General features: G+C 36.0%; 1 protein-coding gene across 4 annotated transcripts in view; it reads left to right on the top strand.

The window, feature by feature from the left end:
* Window positions 1-23,620, top strand: part of LOC5573556 (TRPL translocation defect protein 14) — a 93,782-nt gene that overhangs the window by 11,516 nt on the left and 58,646 nt on the right. For all 4 annotated transcript variants that reach the window (XM_021844021.1, XM_021844022.1, XM_021844019.1 and 1 more), the window contains exon 3: window positions 21,407-21,474. In XM_021844021.1, coding sequence (XP_021699713.1) covers window positions 21,407-21,474 — 68 coding nt within the window. The remainder of the gene's footprint in view (window positions 1-21,406; window positions 21,475-23,620) is intronic.

The raw sequence follows: 23,620 nt of genomic DNA, 5'->3' as shown, positions 1-23,620 counted from the left end.
TAACAAGGGAAGGTCACGATGGTGTTACACGGGGTTTTCAACCGGACCATTTTTGTTAGATTCTACATGCCGAAATAAGAAAAACCCCAAAGCCTTTCGGGTGATGGACCAGTGGTGTAGCCAGGAGGGGCTCTGAAAGGGGCAATTTTGTACGTATATTATATTATTAAGCTAATTGGAAATTTGACAAAAATATTTTTTTAGTATCTATTGTGATGGCAGAGAACAGAGTTGACATTAATGTATGTTTGAAATGTATTTTCCATGCCATAGGCGCAATCGGGATGGGTTTAGTATTTGTATACTATTCTAATAAAACCAAATTTGTTTTGGTGTCCATAGTCCATGTTAGTTACGCCAATGGCATGGAAAATACATTTTAAACATACATTAATGTCAATTCTCTTCTCTGGCATCACAATAGATACTAAAAAATATTTTTGTCAAATTGCCAATTAGCTTAATAATATAATATACGTACAAAATTGCCCCTTTCAGAGCCCCTCCTGCCTACACCACTGGTCCATCACCCGAAAGGCTTTGGGGTTTTTCATATTTTGACATGTAGAATCTAACAAAAATAGTCCGGTTGAAAACCCCGTGTAACACCATCGTGACCTTCCCTTGTAAGTTTCAAAACTTTAATTGATTAGCGGATAGAAAAGAGTCAAACCTTATTGAATCGTATATGACTTGACACCTACCATGTATAGTAGGTGCTCAACACTAACATAATGTCGAAAATTCAACCCTGATGCTATTGACAAACATTTGAATTGCTTCAAACAAGTTTTTAGTTTATATTCTAAGCATTAAAAAAAAATAATTCTGTGTGTTGATAAAGACGAAATAGTTTATCGACAAAATTGGAACGTGAAAAATCGGAACGTGATAAAAACGGAACATAGCTGTAATAGCAAAACTGTGTAAGAATACAAAAAAAAAATAAAACAATAAAATGTATTCTTACAAAGACGTATTTACACGATTTTGCACTGGTAGAAAAACGTCGAAAGTAACTGAATGAAGCGGCTTATCATTTTGTTATAATTATTTTTGTGGGAAATAATATAAATTACCTAGTTTTTGAACACGAGTTCATTGTATGTAAAATTTAAGCGATGTACACGGCGAAAAAATGTTAAAAAGGTGATTCATTTTAAAACGGTTTTAGAAGACAAGTTGTGAATTGAAACCTGTAAAGCGCCTATGGTTTATGTGGGAATATTATTAGTTGAGTTTTGGAAGCATTAGGAGAAATCTTCCATTTTTGCAAGTATGAAGAAAAAATATCCAAACTTTTTTGCAATCGACTACAGATGATTTTTGACATCCCTGAGGTAACTCAGGTAAGTCAGATGTGAACATATTGTATAATATTGGTCCCAAAATGCTGCCTTGGGGAACACCAGCTCTTTCAGGAAGTCTTTCAGATCTGGAGTTCTGATAATTAACCTGAAGTGTACGATTTGACAGATAACTTTGAATTATTCTAACAATGTATGTTGGAAAATTAAAGTTTTTTTTTTTAATTTTACGATCAAACCTTCATGCCAAACACTGCCGAATGCTTTTTCTATGTCTAGAAGAGCAAGACCAGTAGAGTAGCCTTCAGATTTGTTGGAACGGATCAAATTTGTTACACGTAAAAGTTGATGAGTGGTCGAATGTCCATGGCGGAATCCGAACTGTTCATTGGCAAAAATTGAATTTTCGTTGATGTGGGCCATCATTCTGTTCAAAATAACCTTTTCAAAATGTTTACTGATGGAGGAAAGCAAACTGATTGGACGATAGCTAGAAGCTTCTGCAGGATTTTAGTCTGGTTTTAAAATTGGTACAACCTTAGCATTTTTCCATTTGTCAGGAAAATATGCTAATTGAAAACATTTGTTGAATATATCAACTAAAAATGATAAGCTACTTTCTGGAAGTTTCTTGATGAGGATGTTGAAAATTCCATCATCGCCACACCCAAAATAATTCGGATGGCGGATTTCCCTCCTAGCGTATTAGGTGCTAAATCCACCTATTGATGGTAAGATTCGCCTCCTAAGCGTAGACGGGCAAACCCGTCAATTGAAATCGAGCACATTGGACTTGAAAATTCGAGCAATCTAAATGTTTACGCCCGACCCACACAATTGCACAACCAATCCGAAGCCGAATGATGGCATCGGAAACGCACACTTAGGCAAATGGTCACGCGGCAAATGGATGGTGGACATGTCAGAGGAATGGAACGAATATTGCAATATAAAACGCTTTATATATTGCTTTTGTCACTTCTCCCATCAAGCCGTCGATAGGTTCGTGGAGTTAGTACTGGTTTATGAATCAGGAGGTCCTTGGGTCGATTCTGAATAAGCGCGAGTATATATTTTGTTTTTATTTTTTGGTTCTTCAGGCAAATTTATGAAATTCAACCCGATTTCTTGTGGCGAATTATCATAATAGATTCCGGTCCCTGTATTTAGATAATCATTTTGCTTGAGTGACTATCGAAATAAGGTACCGTGTGGGTAAAGGAAATCGTATAGAGAGGGTTCTTAAAAAAATAAAATGAATAAGATCTACTATATTTTTCAGATTGTTTCCTACTAAATCTATGCTATATTTAAATTTAATGTTTGTGCCAAAGTTCAAGGTAAATATTGAAAATTTTGGAAACTAGTGGGACAAGTGAAAATATTGTCGTTTTAAATGACTGAACTGAAACTAAAAAAATAACAGTCAGATCTGTGATTTCAAATGGCCTCATTTGTTAGTGTATGAATACACAAAAAATCACACATAAATAATAAACATTTTGTTCTTTTCAAAACAATTTTCTTGAGTAAAGTTATTTATTTAGCAACATTGTTACTTTTATTGAAAGTAATAACATCATCGAAAATCAAACACCATTCTATTTTACCGATTTTCTACTACTCATTTTATATAAAGTTAAGTTATCTCTTTTCTAAGTAATGTATTTGTTGCCTTTATCGAGCGGATTTAACCCGGTCAAAAGTGTTAACATTCTTGTACCTGCTGAATAAGTCATTATTTGAACCTAGTATCCAAATTCATGCGTCATCCGTTGAAGCCATTCAGAACATTACGATGTACATGTTTTTTTTTTAAATTTCTTTATTAGTATCATTCCAAACATTACATTCATTTCTTATATCTAGGTGATCTGTGTTAGACAACACTATCATCCTAATTTGGTAAAACAAATTTAAGATTTTATTAACATTTTGTTAACAACATACTACATCTCCCTGGCTCTTCACCCGAAAGGCTTTAGGGTTTCACATATTTCGACATGTTGAATCCAACAAAAATAGTCCGGTTGAAAACCCCGTGTAACACATCGTGACCTTCCCTTGTTAGCTACCCCATATACCCGATTGCTCCAAGGCTCCGCCACAAGAAATTTGCCTTAGACACCAAAATATGAAAAACAAAAAAATAATAACAGAAACTGGATTCGAAACCGCAACCTTCGGATCCTTAAACATAAACCCACACCACTCGCCTATCACGAATTCTCATGTGTGGAGTTCTCTACATCACACAAGATGGAACCATCTTGTCACGGAGGACAACCTGCAAGAGGAGCAAAATACAACACCCGTTGGACAGCCAAGTGCGAGAAGGGGTGAGATGATATGTTCTATAAATATATTTAAAGTACCAACGCGGTGCTGCGGGAATTTTTTACTTATACCAGAGTCAAAATCTATATGTTTGTATATCTTTATTATCGGCAATGACTTATACATTTGCAGTGGAAATAGAATTTCATGCCGTGCGTGTTGGATTGGGTAGTATATTAGGGAGAAACAAATAAACACACTTGACTATAACAGTCGGGCGCTTTATAAGCAGAATTTTATCGTTGACGTTTGCTGATTGATTTACTTTTCATTTATTTACATTTTGGTCTCCTATTAGTCGCATGGTTGGGGACGGTATGAGACTCCTCGAAGTAGGAGACCCAGGGTTTGTGGGATTCGATTCATTTGACGATGTAATATTGCAATCAAACATCTAAGTGTGCATACAGCAAACTGGATTACCGTAATTCTTTTAACAATTACTTATCAAAATAGAGGCCGTTGATAAACTATGTTATCATTTAGCGAGGAGGGGGTATCTAGCCAAAGACCACGGTCCACCCATTTGTGTTTCAAAGAAAATTCCACCATCAACTAAACCTGAAAGGTTTCATTAGCAGTCGGATGGTTCAAATTAAAAAAAAAAGTTTTAAAATTCAATATTTCATATCTTCTTTACCAACAACGATTAGAAGACGATTAAGATTTCTATGGAAATTACTATGACAAAATTTGAAAAAAAAAATGTTCCCCACATGTTAGTACTCTAATGTTAATACAAAATTATCTCTAAGTGAAAACTAATTCCTCAAACAATAATAAGGAACACTGCAGTAGAAACAAATCTTTTTTGAGCTAATTTTGTTAGGGATTTTTGCAGAAGTTTGTCACACTATAATCTCACATTTCGCAAACCAATTCATAAATATCTCTTCTCCCATTTTTCAAATATCTGTTTCATTCATGAACAAATGAAACACATGATCATTGGGCGAGCGGGGGGTTATTCGTCAAAACCACACAAAAGCACGAGGGGGGAGGAGGTGACTGAAAAGTCAGGAAAAATGTTCACGTGGTTTATGGACGACCCCTAAGAAAGATATGGGGATTGGAATTTCAAACTTTTTTTAAATTTTAAACCGCTCTTATTAGCAGTCATTTACATTTACCGTTATATTTTTTTTGTAAAGAAGATGCAATAGTACCTAACTGGAATTAACAGAAATTACAATAAGGTTTAATTATCGCACTCAACATTTTACACCAAAGCCAGATTTTCCATATTTTTGGAATTGATATACATAAATAATAATTCTCAAAAAACTTATGTGCACAACATAATCGCAAAATAATGGTGAACGCGTCACGAAATGATTTCTTCAACCCTTAAGTGGATATTTTGGTGTTGGTGTTCGTTCAGAGGTTTGCCAAGCCGCATAACTATATAAAACTCGTGAAGATCTTTTCCGAACAATATTTTTTCTACATCCCAGAAAATTTACTTATAATAATAATGCTCAACATATTGTCGATTTAAAGTCATGCTTTAGAGCATAGTTTCCCAAACTGTGGGTCGCGACCCCCAGGGGGGTCGTAAGCCGGTCGTTGGTGGGTCGCGAGAAAAAAATCTTGTTCTCTACGGTTTTGATATTTCAGATTCAGGTATCATGACAAAACTTTTGTTTTGACTTTGTTTGCCATACTGCCGTTTATATATTAAAAAAAAATCAGGCCTTAGATCATTTGGAACAGAACCAAGGTTCTTGAAAAAGACGTTTTTAACTTTCTTGAGGTAATGACGATTTTAGAAAATTTTATAAGAAAAATTGGCAGTTAACTGTCAAAATCTCATGTTCGAATCATATTTTATAATCTGATGCCTTTTTACAACAAAGTTGCTGTGTATGGAATAACAAAGGTTTTCTAAAAAGGAAAAACAACTAATTTCTATTGATATTACAATAAAGCTTCGCTTAACATTACGAAACTCAAATTTTGAAGAATTGATCTATCAATTTTACCAAAAATGGTGAAATGTTTAATGAATTTTAGCTGACTATCGTCACTCCTTCTGCTGTTATTTTCAGCTAAGCAAAATATTGATCAATAATTTTAAAAAATAATAGCAGGGTGGCCACCGAACCGGGAAAAACGGGAAAAGCGGGAAAAAGACGGGAATTTGAATCCATCGGGAAAAAGACGGGAAAAACCGGGAATTTGAGATGGTCACCGGGAAAAACATTTTAAATGAACACTTTAAAGCTGTAAATTCACAAACCACCAAATAAAAGTTGTAGAAAGTTGATATGGTTTATTATATTTCCATTGATAATCCGTATTGTTGGAAAAATAACATTAAATAGTCTACTTTGCTACACTAAAGTTCTTAGAAATGTTTCGAATTGGTTGGTAATATTTCGAAATCGTTTTTTTTTTCTCTCACTACCAGGGCTTGATTTTTTCACTAACATATGACTCAAAGTTGTAAATCAGAGTTTCAAAACTCCTGGCAGAATTAAGCCTCGAACATATTGGATTCATAACTTTCTTTAGCTACTTTAGTTTAGTGGTTCATCGTCACCTTAAACTTTATTTGCTTTAGTGAACTTTTCTTTTGTATGAAGAAAAAAAAATGAAAGATTTTAGATTGAAACATTTCAAATAGTGTAATGAGATGCACAAGAGGGGCATATCTATCTATATAAATGAAAGTGGAATGGTGTTCGTATGTCACGAGTTGGCTTGAGAAGGGGACGACCGATTTGAACAATTTTTTCGAAGATTCGTCCAAGAATGTTGAGAAAACGGGTAATGTAAATTTGACATAATCTTTGGTACTATTTTCAACGCCTGGGCATTACAACGCTTGCCGGGACTGCTAGTTGTTGAAGTGAATCAAAAATGCCAAGAGTAGAAGCCATCCTATTGGCACCATTGAGGGGATTAGAAGCATATGGCTGTAAGTGACAGAAACCTAGTTTTGAGTTTCAAGTATTTTCAGCAATTTTTCATACTAATTGTACGGGAACCAAAAAAACAAACTCGAATATTATTTTTTATTGGACAGCTTGAAGTAGAATTTTCAGTAAATTCAGTTGAAAAAATGACCAAAGGGTCATTCTTATGCGTATGGGCTCCCAATTAGAAACCGGGAAAATTTTGAAAATAATACCGGGAAAACCGGGAAAAAAGCGGGAATTTCAAAATGGATATTTGGTGGCCACCCTGTAATAGTCTGTCCGTGTTTGGATAAAGATTCAAGAATCCAAACATGGCTGCATGGAATTTCTTACGCATTTTTGAGAGTCAACATCTCATCATTCTGGAAAATCTTCACGATTCTTAAGAGTAATCTTAAGAATGGTCTTCACGGAATTTAAAAATGATTGATAAATTATTATTTATCCCTGATTTGGATATTTTTCTCTGAATCATATCAATTGTTCAGAGTTTGAAAAGTCGATACATACACACTAAGCTCATACGGTGAATTTCACCGTAATCTCAACAGCTGAACAGTTCGGTGAAATAAAACACCGTAATTCCGTCGAAATTTTACGGATACCGGTGATTTTTCACCGAACACTGTAAAAATTTACCGTACTCCGTTAATTTATTTCACCGAACTGTTCAGCTGTTGAGATTTTACAGGAATCCGTAAAATAATTTTAGTGTGTATAATGATGATTCATCTATAGAAAACTCTTTTACTATTATATTAAAACCATGGTTAAAATTTAATCCCATATATGGGGCACGGTTTCTTATAATCGGCTCATTCTGGGTAGCATTCATCAGCATTGGATCGATATTTTTTTATCAATGTGAAAGTAGAACCGTGATCTTGTTTTCTTTGAATAGCACCAGCAGAAGATTCCACAGAGTTTTCATGTTTTAAAGACTAATCATTTTATAAAGAGGACACCTTGTTTATGCTATATCTTTTTTATCATGTATATAAAATCCCAGAGTTTTCTGTCTGTCAGTAACGCTTTGAAAGGTTTCATTGAGCAGCATACAACAGCAATTTAAGAGCACAACAACAGTCAAATTAAGAGCACTGCAAAAGTCCATTTGAATGTAACAACATTACAATAGGGTCCTAAAGCCCTGTCCCAATTTTAGTGCCAAACGCTTACGTTCAGGCCAAAAACACATGTTTACTCAATTTTTTAATGTTTTTCATTTGTTTAAGTACAAAAAACATTTTTTTATGTTTTTATAGATTTTGTCACACTCCTTGATTTGAACTCAAATTTCGGGTGTATTTTGTTTTCCGTGTCCCTTCCGAAATGTCAGATAGCAACAACCCCAGTGTTAAAACTAAAACCCCTGTGATATTTTTGTCGACTAAGCGAACGTCAAACATGATCTCAAGTGTCAAGGTTCATTTATGGATCCAATTTTGAAATTAAAGTTTAAATATGATATATCCGTTATTTGAGCGAGAAAAAATTGCTAAAGTAGTTGCAGTAATATGATCTTTCGTGTTATTAAATGAAAACAAGATTAAATTAACCATTTTAGGACCCTATTGCAAATTGTGGAGCACTATAACAGCTATTGCACAGGGTGTTCTAGAGTTTTCCGGAGCTTTGTCCTTCCTAATTCTTATAAAAGTCACGATCTTTTTATCATTGTAGTTTTCCGGTTTTATGAACTTGGACGGTAATCAAAATGTATACAAACCAACTTTATGCTGTTCGACCGCACATAAATTCCGATGCAAGTTGAAAATGTGATTCATTACGGGTTTCGTCATTTCAATATAAGGTTCAAAAACAAATAAGATATTTGCAAAGGAAAGATAAACATGATTGTGGGCCGAATATTCTAGTTTTTTTTTATTTACACAACCTTCTTGAGTCGATGTTCCATGGTTCGATATCGACTTATGAAGGCAAAATAAAAATATGTTTTTATGGTAACTATAATGGTCCCCTAAAACAGCTTTCCAAAGCATTCCTGTTCGATGACTCGATATATTCATTAGTCGATAGTCCCCTAATTACAATTCGATTCGTTGTACATCGTTGACGATCGCCATCGCAGCACAAAAATCTATACAGAAATTGTAGCACTGGTTAATCGGGATTCAATAGAATATTCTAGAATTTTCAGTCAGATTCTCCTCTCTAATTTATAGAAGCTTCTGGAACTTTTGAAATATTTCACAACAGCATTTAAGGCTGTAATTATTTCAGATCAGAATAACGGCACTATAACAATGGAGTATGGTTAGAGCATAAATTTGGGCGATTTTGCGTTCATAAATATCATGCGTGTCTCAGCTTATTATTCATACACCAATGGCATATTATTATTCATACACCAATGGCATAATAATCCATGTTATCATTTTGCAATTGAACATAAACATTATTAATCTTTGAAAGAGGTTTTTGCTTGAAAATTCTTATGGAACGTGACTAGCCACGCTGGGTTAGCTAGTTTATCAATGAAATCATAATCGGTTTTCTGTGCATCGTAATACTATTATTTTCCTCTTATATGGAAATATAAGATCTTACAAAGAAGAACAAAGAAGTTTCGACAAAAACTTCCTAGAAAAGATGTTCTTCAAACTTAAACAATATTTTTCACATACCAAAAATCCGAATTTTTATGAATGAATTGTGTTTTGGTATACTCAACTATTATACTTGGCTCCAGACCTACCAATCTTTGACCATTCTAAACATTGTTCCTTATTCGTGTGAATTATAATTATTTTGATGGCTTTTTTGTTATAACACCATCGTGCAATAATATAATAGTCTAACGATACTGTATACAGAAAACCGATTACGATTCTATTGATATATTATAAAGATATAGCATGCACAAGGTGTCCACTTTATAAAATGAACAGTCCTTAAGTAAGTTCTACAATAGAGAATGTGGCTACTCTGGTAGGTGATTAATTATTATGAATATACATTAAACTTGTTCAACATACGATGATTAATGCTTTAAAGGAGACTTGACTGTATATCTTTATTTTGCTGGGGATAACACATGTTCACATGTTTATCAACAGCATGAGCAATCATGCATATGAAACGTAAAACCACATCGACTTTGGTTACTCTTCATTTCAGTAGTAAGTTTGGAGCAGTAGATACACAGTGTGCTAGTCGATCCGATGATTATGGTTCGAATATGGTTTGCACCCTTTCGGTTTTTTGCGTATTTCCATACTTCCAATGCATGCACTTAAAAGAGGCATATGTGTGGAAGTTTTATTTTTTAATACATGTGTTGGTGATGCACGCACATGAAAAAAATACACATGCGACATCAACCAGGATCGATCCATGGTCATGAGCGTGAGAACCAAATACTATACCACAGCACTAAACCCGCTTGTTGGTATGCGTGGTTCAAAAAGCATATCAAGTTGTACTTCCCCATTTGTACCGTAAAAACTGCTCGACTCAATGACCGGATTATCTGCCTATCAATAGACGCTCAAAAACGTCATGTCGCTCAGAAGAACACTTTTCCGCCATCAATAGACGCAGAAAACGCCTATAATGACGGTTTCAACTTTTGGGTGCAGGAGCTTTCATATGTTCTCACTTCTTCCAAATCAGTCTCCCAGACATTTTCGAAAACGTTCTCTTGATTGAGAATATTTTCGAAGTCCTGAGTAACTTGATTTTCAATTGGACTAGTAAGTCCTAAATTAAAATTGTGCGCACTTACAAACTGCATAGCAAGTTTTTGAGCATTTTCGCAATTAGTTAGTAATAATTTGTTTTCCTCTTTCAATGCCGGTATTGGCTATTGGCCAATATTGGCGCTTTTTTCAAGATTTTAGATAATTTCCAAAAGGGCTTAGAGCCAGGGTCCAATTGAGAAATTATATTTTCAAAACTTGTGTTTCTTAAATCTGCAAAACAGATTTAAGAAACACAAGTTTTGAAAATATAAAAAAATAGGGGCCCAGATAGCCGTAGCGGTAAATGCGCAGCTATTCAGCAAGACCAAGCTGAGGGTCGTGAGTTCGAATCCCACTGGTCGAGGATCTTTTCGGGTTGGAAATTTTCTCGACTTCTCAGGGCATAGAGTATCTTCGTACCTGCCACACGATATACACATGCAAAAATGGTCATTGGCATAGTAAGCTCTCAGTTAATAACTGTGGAAGTGCTCATAAGAACACTAAGCTGAGAAGCAGGCTCTGTCCCAGTGGGGACGTAACGCCAGAAAGAAGAAGAAGAAGAAATTTGCAAAACGTTTCTTGATTTCTTTCTGCAAATCCTGCCATATAATTTTCATAGCAGGATCACGAGTGCGTTGAAATTGCCTTCTCCTCACGTTTTTAAGACGGATCAAGAGTTTAAGATCATCGTCTATAATAACGGATTCAAATTTTACTTCACATTTTGGAATTGCAATGCTCCTGGCTTCAACAATGGAATTTGTTAAAGTTTCAAGAGCATTGTCAATATCAAGTTTAGTTTCTAAAGAAATGTTAACATCAAGATTAGAGTCAACATACGTTCAGGCATTACAAACTCATCTGATCACTAAGATCATCTTTGGATGGTGGAGAGATATTATCCTCAATCCAAGAGCGCTTTGATGTGATTCAATCTTTCGATCTGATACTTCAAAAGATGTTGTTGACAAGAGTTTGGTGTGGAGATGGTGCTTCAATCTGTTTTTGCTAAACAATTTACCGCACGGCCGCCTGATTGTATCGTATTTCGAATCATGAACTTCAATGATAAAGTTACAGATCGTTTAAAGTTTTCTAACTGTATCTTTTATATATTCTTAACGATAGATATCTCCCATGACCGCTTTCTATGTTCACATTACAGATTACATCCACTGCGACTCAAAATTTGAAAACTTCTTCAAAATGTGATTGTAGATCATGGAAGATTCAATGAAGACTTCCATCGTTTTCGGGATTTTAGACCCTTCCTCTGTCTGATTCTTGAGAGATCTTTGTGTACGAATTCCTGACGAGATAACTGGCGAATATTTGCAAGACGTCTAGCGTATTTGAGGCCAAATACGTTTGCAAATTTCTTATGAGGCATTTGATGGAAACAGTGACTGACCCATCATCTATGACAAAATTCGTGTGATTATTGAATTAACGGTGGGATCTTTTGCTTGTGGATTGAGCGGACCATTGAGAATTGTATTAATTAAAAATTTTGCTAATATTTGTTTTGACAAAGATCGTGTGTGGTTCAACTGAATGTGTATATATTTATTTGTTTATTACGTAGGATAACTATTATATTGCAAGATCTTTTGTACATTTCTCGTGAAATAATTGGCATTATACATATAGTTTGTTTTAGAGATCTTTTCGTACGCACAGAGTTTCGTCGTCCAATATTCTTGATTAACACATCGTTTGTAGTAAATCCTAAAGAGAGTATACGATTAATCGTAAATAGATACATTTACGGCTTATTAAATTTATAAGGGCTCCAAGCACCAATGGCATATCTCGGTAGTTTGCAAATCTACAAGCAAAATCAAAGAAAATTTAATAAAAAATTAACACCATCCACGCATGACACACAGGCATTCACTTACTTCTATGGATTTCTCTTCAATTTATTGTTATGGATTTCAGAGTATCCCGCTGTATTCATTGTTGCACTCTGAATTTCTATCCAAAACTGTCACTGAGTACGACAGTTTTTTTTTTATAATGATTACTTGTGCATAGACTGCTGAGTTTCAATGATTTCATCTAGCATCAAATGAACTGAAGATATTGAAGAAAGATCGATCAAAGAGCGCTCAGATGATATCTTGTTATTCAATCCGAATCTCTCTCAGATGATCAAATGATGAGATGGAATGCAATGCCTGCATACGTTTCATATGTATTCCAGTCGGCTCGTAAATAATTGAAAGTGGAGCTGATAGGATTGAGAATCGTTTCATGGGATATTTGATATGTAACAGGGACATGATCGGAATCAAAATCAGCATGAGTAACTAATTGGCTACAAAGATGACTAGAGTCGGTTAAGACCAAATCAACCGTAGAAGGATTTCTAGAAGAGGAAAAACATGTAGGGCTATCAGGGTATTGAATTGAGAAATATCCTGAAGAGCACTCATAAAAAAAACTCTGCCGTTGGAATTACTTTGAGAATTATTCCATGACCGATGTTTGGCATTAAAGTCACCAATGATAGATACATTCGAAATTGAAGGATTCAAACGGCTACCCGACGGATTAAAATTAGCTTATGAATGAGCATGATTATGATCTTCCTGATGGGTATGATTCCTAATCAAGCGATCGTTAACTGAAAAATGAGCATTGTTCGATACTCTACCAGGCAAATTCCGGAAACGACCGTTATCGTAACGGATATTATCCTTCATCTGCCTGGCACGAGCCTCAATGACTCTTTTGCGTGAAGGGTAATTCCAAAAATTTGACTTATGATTAGCCCCACAATTAGAGCATATGAACTTGGTGGTATCTTCCTTCACTGGACAGACGTCCTTGGCGTGAGAAGAACCTCCACAAATCATGCATTTAGCATCCATGCGACAATTTTTTGTATCATTACCCCACTTTTGGCACCGACGGCACTGAGTGGGGTTCTGGGTTTTTTGGAAAGCCCAAGCAAGACGCTTTTCGGGACGCCAGGAGTTTCGATTTCAGTTTGCGGGTTTTGCTGGGCAGTGTTTTGGAAAGCCCAAACAAGACGCTTCGTTTTCGGGACGCCAGGAGTTTGGTTTTCGGTTCGCGGGTTTTGCTGGGCAGTGATTTGGAAAGCTCAAGCAAGACGCTTCGTTTTCGGGTCGCCGGGAGTTCGGTTTTCGGTTCACGGGTTATGCTGGGCAGTGTTTTGGAAAGCCCAAACAAGACGCTTCGTTTTCGGGACGCCGGGAGTTTGGATTTCAGTTCCCGGTTTTGCTGGGCAGTGTTTTGGAAAGCCCAAACAAGACGCTTCGTTTTCGGGACGCCGGGAGTTTGGTTTTCGGTTCGCGTGTTGTGCTGGGCAGTGTTTTGGAAAGCCCAAGCAAGACGGTTCGTTTTCGAGGCGCCGAGAAGTTTTGCTGTTCGCGCTGTGTGAGTGCGAAAAGATATTCGTGTTCAGTCGAGGATGGATTACCAACTGGTGAGCTCGTTTCATGCTTATGATAACACATTTTTTCATGTAATCGTTACTTTTTCTAATATTCAATCAAACTTTGTATGGTTCGTCACTACAAGTGTCGGCATTATGCCTGTATTATACAATTCTAATAAACATAGAAACTTTTTGATATTCCTTAAGATATTTTTTTAATTGTTCGACATTATTAATGTCGACGTTTATTTTGAAACTTCTACCAAAGACTTTTCTTCTTGAGGCATAAATGTTCAGTAATACTTTTATGTAATTTTCAAACAAACTATGTATGGTTCTTCACTACAAGTGTCGGCATTATACCTGTTTCATATAATTTAAAATATACGCATATTTTTTTATTAATAAAAACTTCTTTTGAATGGTTCGACATTACAGATGTTGACGTTTATTTCAAATCTTCTACCAAGTACTTTTTGAGACAAAACTAAAAACTAGCTTTAAGTATAAACCGTATTTTTCCTCCTTATCCATGGATCGCATCACCGACCAAAGGTGACTCCCAGATCTTTTCCTTCCCCACTAATAAACACCCTTCCCGTGGTGATTGTGGAGATGCAGAGGTATTCTCGGTCTCTAGAAGCAACAATCATTACACCCTAACATTCCTTCCCTATCCCAACTGACTGTAAGGACTTGGCCGGCGCCGTTATTGATCAATAATATTAGATCTGCTAAAATTGCACTCCGAGAGTAAGCGGAAACTCCCATCCTTTATTCATTTGGATCGCAGTGCAATTATTACCAGTTCCGATCAATCACGGAGTAGCAACCATTGACATGTACAGTCAGTCTATGCTATGCTATGCTATGCGACGGCACTGAGTGGGGTTCTGGTAATTTTCTCCAGGTTTCTGGAAATGTTCCCACGTCACACGGACATCGAACAAAAGTTTTGCTTTTTCTAAAGCTTTAATGTTATTTAGTTCTCTTTTGTTACAGTGAACTAAATAAAATCCCCAGCGTGGGGTTTATAGGGATGTTTGTGTAAACAACGCAGATTGGCCATGGCTAGGGGGTGCGTTGATATTAGCAGTGAACTAAATAAAATTCTTGAGAAAGCCCTTTCCGAAAAATGCCAGATTGGGTTCTCTTTTTCATAATGATTACTTGGTCTGGGGAAAATCCAAGTACCTAAATCATTTATTCCATTTTTGATCTCTTCAGGTGACTTATAGTCACTTGAGAGACCTTTCAAGACAACTTTGAACAAACGTTCAGTTTTGTCGTCATGAGTAAAAAGTTTTTGCTTCTTCTCTTCAAGATGTTTGAGAAGAAGTTCTCGATATTTAAGAGTTTCCGGCAAAACGCGACAGTCTCCTTTCTTTGCGATTTGGAAGGATACCATGATTCCCCTAATGGAGTTCAAGATCTCCTGCCTAAATCCCCCAAATTCGGAACAACTGACCACGATAGGCGGCACTCTTTGCTTCCTCACTTGAATCAAAGAGCCTGGGCTAGAGGCTGCTTCGATTTGGTGTTCGGAAAATTTGTCTGAAGCATCGAACTGATTGCTCATTTCGATACAATTATTCATTTGACCCTTGGAAGAAAGTTCGCATCCCGGAGAAACGTCCTTTCTTCCACTCTTGTCATGTTTAGTGACAGTTTTAAATCCCACTTTTTTGGAAGAAAATTGTGAATTCAGAGATTCACCCTTCCTTTTGTTTGTTGTTGATACCATGTTTAGTTGATAAACAAAAGAAGACGTGACCTTCGAGAGGTTTTTTCCCAAGACGGTGTCCAAGAAGGATTACCACCGCTAGCTTTCGCCAGCGGGTCCAACGAAAAATCGAAGGCACGGGTCCAAACAAGGATCGTAAATGGATCAATAGTAGAAAAAAAGTATTGAAAAGTACTGTTTTAGTAGCACTGAAAAGTACCGTTCTAAATTTTAGCACTGAAAAGTACTGTTTTTGTAGCACTGAGAAGCACTGTTTTATTGCTTTAGGTAGTTTTTAAGAAAACTTCCAAGAGCAGAGAGAATTCATGTACGCACAGCACGAAGGTACGATGCGCACTGGATTCCTCGAAAGTTAAGACACATGACTTCATGCTTTATTTGTCTCTAATGCTGCGATGTGTTTTAACATACGCAATGTATGTAATTCGATAATAATAAGAACTGTGAGCTGAAAAGGTGAGACAAAATTTATGTTCGAAACTCTGTGTGAGTCATATAATTGTTATTGCTCCTGTGCTAATATCCAATCTACGATGTATACCGTAACTACGGTATCACTCTTGTTTCGGTGCATGTGTTTTGTTGAAACTAGCTGTTCCAAATAAAAATAAAAATATTATTTTATGTATATCCCCTACTGGCACACTTAAGTGGGCTGGTCACACAGAATGAATTTCTGATAAAAGAGGTTGGGTTCTAGGTGGAGATCAATGACCTCATCATGAAACGTTGCGAATGCATGACCAATGACTATCCCGAAGTAGAAAAGCGCTTACGATTTAGGGAAATTTCGACGAAGATGGAGCTCTGGAATGTAGTCGGTATGTTGCTGACCTGTTGTTCACATGACCAAAGTAACAGATATGATGATAATAACAAACTCTTACAAATTTTAATTGTATTCAAAAATGTTGTCAAAATCGGGGATTGGCAGAAATGGATCATGCCAAAAAACGGAATCCCACTGTAATATAATATATTTACATATGTTGTGACAGAAATCTTTTCAATCATAAAAATTTTCGCTGCTAGAGACGTTCAGTCTTTAAAATTTCCAACGACTTTTTATTTATCCAACATAAAACATGTTTAAATATGGATGCAAAACGTAAGTTTTTAAAGCAGGTACAGTTCCCATTTACAGTTGGGTATCGGTTGTGAGCATATGAAAGTTGGTTGAAAACATTCCAAATTGTTTTTCGACTATTCTACAAGTTCTGGAGGAAATTTCGAAGAATATTTCAGGTATTCTAGTGATTCTTTCTGGAATATCTCTATGAACTTCTCCAGGGATGTTATCAGCAGTTTATCAAGGGTTGCTTAAACTAATTTCTCCACAAATTTTGTCAAGAAAATCCTAGAGCTCTGAAACATAATAATTTTCCCATAGATTACTATGAAAAAAAAAGACGGCGATTATCCTAGGATTTCCTCTACATGTTTTCTACTGACTCACTCACCGATTTTCCCAGTTGTTACATTTAGGAGATTTACCACATATCCCAAAGAAATTCTGCCACAAAGATTTATTCCATAGTTTCGACACTTGTAGTGGAGTTGGGTCTAAGCAGACACCTTCAACATGGCTTTGCTTTGTAGCCGCGGAGGCTAACCACTCGGCTGAGGAAGGTCCCATTGGCTTAACATTTGTAACGTAGGTAACATACTTTTCCACGAAACCCTACAATAATACGTCGATATTTTTCATTTTTTTATAAAGATTCTATAAAAAAAAATCATCCACGATTACTTTCAGAAATTGCTTCGAAAATTCCTTTAGACATCTTCTTCTTCTTTCTGGCGTTACGTCCCCACTGGGACAGAGCCTGCTTCTCAGCTTAGTGTTCTTATGAGCACTTCCACAGTTATTAACTGAGAGCTTCCGATGCCAATGACCATTTTTGCATGCGTATTTCGTGTGGCAGGTACGAAGATACTCTATGCCCTGGGAAGTCGAGAAAATTTCCAACCCGAAAAGATCCTCGACCGGTGGGATTCGGTCTTGCTGATTAGCTGCGCGTTTACCGCTACGGCTATCTGGGCCCCTCAGACATTATTCGATGAAATCTTCAATAAACTTTTCCAAGAATTCCTTAAAAATAATCGATCTGGATTTCCTACATTAAGTTCTTCCAGAAATTTCTCTCAGAATTTCCCCAGCATGTCATCAAAATATTATTGCTGTGGTTCAAACGTTTTTTAATAATTTTTCAAATAATATTTCCAAACTCCGTGTATTCTTCAAAACTTCATTCAAGGTTCCATATCAATTATTACTACAGCCATTATTGCATGTATTTTTCTAATTACTCATACTTAAATTTCTTCAAAGATTCGAGGGTTTTTAGCGTCTTATTAAAAATATCCTAAGAAGAATTTCTTTAAGAATATAGGAGTTCTTTCATAGATGCTCATAGCAGTTTATCAAGGCATACTTAGAACTCACACCAAAATTTTGTTTAGAAATTCCACGCGGATATTTCTCCCTGGGCTTGGGATTATATTTTCCAGGGAGCGATGAATTTTGATAATTGATCGCTGTTGTTAGTAGTTTTGATTAGATGTTGGGTAAATTTCAAAGCAATGGCAACCTTTTTATTACAAAATTTAGATATTATCTTCTGACCTAAAGATTCTGGTTAAACTACTGTACTATGCAGTTGGGCTGCACTACGCTATCACTCATCAAAATTACTTTCACTTCGGGAAAATATAATTTCAAACTGGCGAGAAGATTACAGACTGAGGGTGGATTAGGAGCACAATCAGACCCTTGAATGTGCAATGTGGGGTAGTGATTGGGAATGCCATTGACGGTTTGTAATCTTCTACGAGGTTTTCGAAAACCAACAGGGCGCGTGCACCGGGTTGCGGATAGGAGCAAAGGGAGATCAATAGCATCTACCTAAAATAATAGAGCAAAAAGCCGTTCCATGATTAGGTAATGTTAAGCGATCTTCTATGGTGTTCTAGTACTATAAAATTCTTCACTCACTGGGAATTCTGGCCTTGATAATATCAATAGTGATAAAAACATAAAATAATACCTAATACTTAATAAGTACAATGTAGCTTTAATGTAGTAATAAATGAAATAAAATCAATTTTCTATACTTGACAAGGTTTTGAAGACAATCAATGAGTGAAAGAACTACCTATTAGAAAAGCCACATCAGCTAAGTCTATACATATACAAATGTTGGTCATAGGGTCATGGCGAGCATTCGATATGTATGTCTATGACTGATTCTGATCTAATAGGGGCACTAGAAGACCACGCGGACAATTTCGAAACAAATTATTTTTATACATCGGTCTTACGTTCCGAAAGGCTCAGCTATGCTGCAAAGTAATTTTATAAGTTATTCATTACTGCTGTTTAATTGTTTATAATTCTAACAAAACTACATAATTAACTCATTACTAATCACTGTTCCTATATTCTCTTTTTCTCTCCTTCTTATCTGTTGCATGATTATGAGCATCACTAATATAATGCATGAGCATGCACAATAAGAATTGGGATACCTGGATAGAATAGCTTCGAAAAGGGCGCTCAAAATATAATATTTCTGGTCAGGGAAGTATTTAATCAAGGGTATGTAAATTTTTTCCATTATTAACACCTAGATCACACAAACAAATGAACTAATATCAAATATTTTTTAAATATTTTTACATAAATCAGCATCGTCAATCAGTGTAAAAACAGATAAAGTTTGTAAAGTTATCACCATCGATTAAATTGCGCTCTGTATAGTAATGTTCATTCAGTATCAAAATTTCCTAAAGCGTCGCATTGTGCCCTTAGCATCACTCTCATATTGTTATTATTTTGTTGTTTATAAAATTTCTAGAAAGCGATCAGCATATTCTTTCTTACTTGTACAATGGCCGATCTATTTGGAATTTTAATAAGTCAAATCAAACTTCAAAACTCAAATTAAATTGCTTTCAGCACATTTACATTTTGCAGCATTAATCGCATTACTGTGTCAAGTCTTCTCCATTCCCTATACCCTACCCCAACCCTTCTTATCCTTTCCGATGGTGTTCAAGTGGTCCGCATAGACTATTACGGCCATTACCTATCCCTTACCCCGGCTTTGGACTGACTTGCGCTCTCATTGCCCCACCAAACGCTGCAAAATGAAAATGAAAATGAAAATGAGAAATTCCACGCGGATATTTCTCAAAATTTCCTCCAAATAAATCTGAAACAAATCCTTGACTAACTAGGTAACTAAGAATAACTAAGGTTTTTTAGATTTCTTTGGGAAATAAAAAAAACAGGAATTTCTGAATAAATTTTAAAGATGCTCTAAACGGAATGTTGGAGAAAGTCCAAGGGAATCAATTAATATATTTTATGAGAACATGAGACTTCCATTGAAAATGTATCCAACGGTCTTTGGAGGGATTCATTATGGAATCTCCGAAGTAGTTTCTATAGTTGTCCTCAAACAAACTTCAGATTGAATTTTTGAAGGTTTCCAATGCTAAATTCTTAGAAGAACATTGAAAAATTACAAAACAACCTCTTGAAGAGATCTTTGAAGTAATATGTGAAAGAAATCCACAGTAAAACGAGCAGTAATACTTTTCGTAATGTCAAGGGACTCCACAAATATCTAATAATCATTCTTAGAGAAATGAGGAACAAAGATCTCATTACATACTTTTTTCATGTTGGGTTTCTGTTTTGTATTCATAATTCATATTTTTTTGGTTAGTATTCGATCTGAGGTGCATATATACCTACAGTTATTTGAATAATTTTCTGAGTTGAACCAGAAGAGGGTCCATAATGTAGGTGCATGTAGGCTTCCTTAGCCGAGTGGTTAGAGTCCGCGGCTACCAAGCAATGCCATGCTGATGGTGTCTGGGTTCGAATCCCGGTCGGTCCAGGATATTTTTATAATGGGAATTTCCTTGACTTTCCTGGGCATAGAGTTATCATCGTACCTGCCATGCCACACGATATACAGTGCTGTTCTGAATAATAGCAGCGCATGTCAATTTTCATACAAAATGCTCAACTTTGACATGCTGTAGTTTTGTTCCCTTTCAAGCAATCGAGTTGAATTTTCTCCACAGAATTACAAATATGCCCAATTTTGTAAACACAAAATTTCAAAATTTTCTAAGCCCCTGCCGGAAAGTGAGATACTAGGTGAAATTGTTCAAAAAAATAGCAGTTTTAAAAATTTGAATTTCGGCTTAACATTATAGTTTTAAATTGTATATCACTTACCATTGGAACAATCTCCTCCTACTTATCAAACCCACACCTAAACCGAAAATGTTTAAAATATTTGTAGAAGAAAAACTGATATTTTTTCGAAAAATTTCACCTAGTGTCTCACTTTTCGGCAGGGACTCAGAAAAACTGATATTTTGTAGTTACAAAATTGATCATATTTGTAGCTCTGTGGAGAGAATTTCAGCTCGATTGCTTGAAAGAGAACAAAACTACAGCATGTCAAAGTTGAGCATTTTGTATGAAAATCGACATGCGCTGCTATTATTCAGAACAGCACTGTACGAATGCGAAAATGGCAAGTTTGGCAAAGAAAGGTCTCAGTTGATAACTGTGGAAGTGCTCATAATAACACTAAGCTGAGAAGCAGGCTCTGTCCCAGTGAGGATGTAATGCCAAGAAGAAGAGGAAACATTTAAGTTAGGTGATCTAAATGTTTTGTCCATCAATGTATGTTGGAATTAAGATACGACTCTCTAATGAGGATACTTTTTGTTAAAAATGCTTAGATACAAGGTTTTAAATTGAATGCTTATGAGAGTCAATAACTCAAAAATATGAAAAAGGTTGTTTCAAGCAGTTTGCTAACATTCCAATAAAATAACACTCAACATTCAAAAAGTTTTAAAGTTTCGATCAGCAATTGCAAATAAATATGCACCATTGCAACAAAACCATGCAAAAGACCTAATCAATTCATCTTTGTTTCCACTGCTCTTTCCAGGACCTTGTGGCGGTAAGACGACCGGTCAGGCACGGTTGTGCACTTTCTTTGAAAACCTCGGATGGAAGGTAAGTTACCGCTGACATCATGACCAACTCGTGAGTTGTGCCAATATCTTCTCTACTATTGCCATTATGTCGAGCATTTATCGTTCCTTGGCTATGATAGTGTAGTGGCGGGATACCCCCACAAGAGCTGCGCGCGGTATCTTTTTCTCATAGCAAAACAAGAAGACGATCGGTCGGTTCGGTCCGTTGTCTGTAGTGTAAATCATTCTATTTTCGTGTTCGTACATCCACCACAAAACAGGCTCATGAAGATCCACTAGCTTACCGTAGTCGCGCGATCGCGTTACCGAATCGTCTTGGATGATAGAAAACTGTGTTCGTTTGTATATTTTTTTGGCAAGCATTTCTGAGTACAGGACAGTTCATAGTACATGTTGATTTCAGAGAACAATACATAGGTAGGACTAATTTGTTTGGTGACTTTTTCAAGGAGACCGGTAGGAAATGATTTACCAGAAGACGAAAAGTAAAAGGGGGGATCCACTTGTAAAAAGAAGACATTGAGCTGCAAGTCTAAAACGATATCTTCAGTGTGTTTTGTCCTTGCTGAGCTAAATATTTGTCTGAAATATTTGTTAAGTTTTTCTTGGACAATTTAAATTTCACAATATTTTTAAAAGAACATTGGTATAATGAAAATTGAGCTGAATTTATTTATTCGATGACAGTTAAGGATTCATTCGGTGTGTATTTTTATTCTTTTTGTATTGATGTTATAGACATTATAAATATCTAATATGTACATTTAGTCGGTATAATTCGAAGTCGTGAAAGTCTTTGGTAATCAACACTCAGGGCTAGGTATTAGGTCTTGGTCACAACTTTAACGCAATTGGTCATTACTTTAAGGCGAAACAGTTTGGAATCAACTTCTAATATTGCACTAAAACTTCTTAGGCATAAATCTCGCGAAAACAGCATCCAACCACAGTGCACTTTTTATTTTGGCTGTGTGCACTAGCAGATAGCTTAAAATAAGAAGATCAGAAATGTTTGCCAACTATTTCTCCAGTTTTGTGCCTTTGAAAACGTGAGTAAAGACACAAATAGGCCATTGCAATTTTCGAATTCCGAGATGTTTCACCTTAACGCAAGTCTCTTAAAGGTCTCTATTTTTCAATGGAAGGTCTCTTTTTCAATAAAAATGGCCTCGTTAAGTCATTTTTGTTTCTTTTTTTCGGCTTGCAGTGAATCATAATGCAAAATTCACTAGGCTCCAAAATAACTTCGAGTAACTCTCATGCGACTATTCCCATGGTTCTCATTTATGATCAGCTTCCTCGAGGAAACCCTCAGAAATTCCTTCTAGTCATTTATCTGAGCTTTTCCGCAGGAACATTTGATGCAGCGATCTTTCAAAAGATACTTAGTGAAATATCTCCGCAATTCGCTTCAGGACATTGTTGAGTGCTCCAATGCTTCTACTTCCAGTAATTTCCTCTGAAAATTTTCCCTAGGACTATCCCAGGATTTTCTCCAGGGATGGGAAACATTATTCCTTTGATTTTTTGAGTTACTCTAGGAAGTGTTTGAAGATATTCGTTTAGGGATTTTCCAGGAAACGCTAGAAAAATTCCACCAGGCGTTTCAACGCCGAATTTGTCAGTTATTCTTTCAGCCTTCATATATGAATTTCAACAAGAGTTGATCTACGTCTTCCCCCAAGAATTCCTTGAGGATTACCCCAGGAAATCTGCTACGACCTCTTTCAAGCTTTCCCCAATTTGTTTGTCCAGGGATTCCTTATAAAGTTCCTCCAGAATTTATTCTTAAATTTCGTCAAGGAACTACTCCTGCAGTTTTTGCAACATTTCTAGAATAATTTATTAAGTAAAAATAAGTAAGGTGAGGTATGCGAATACTACAGCAAATATTCAAGTAATTCCACTCAGCATTACAAAAGGATTTCAAACGATATGTTTCAAAGAATGCTTGCAGAAATTTCTTCAGGAATACCAAACGAAGTGTTGGAATTCCTTGAGAAAATCCTTCAAAATTTTATCCAGGGTATCAGTTGACTTTTTATTGAAGACTTTTTTAGGAATCCAAGAGCTTTTTCAGAGATCACCTGGACAAATTTTCAGAGGACTCTGGAGCAATTCCTGACGGTATGCTTAAAGAAATTTCTGTTAAATTTTAAAGATGT

Source organism: Aedes aegypti, chromosome 2, assembly GCF_002204515.2.
Source record: "Aedes aegypti strain LVP_AGWG chromosome 2, AaegL5.0 Primary Assembly, whole genome shotgun sequence".
Lineage (NCBI taxonomy): Eukaryota > Metazoa > Arthropoda > Insecta > Diptera > Culicidae > Aedes > Aedes aegypti.
The sequence above is the reverse complement of the archived record's forward strand: the minus strand, read 5'-3'. Positions and strand labels throughout refer to the sequence as shown.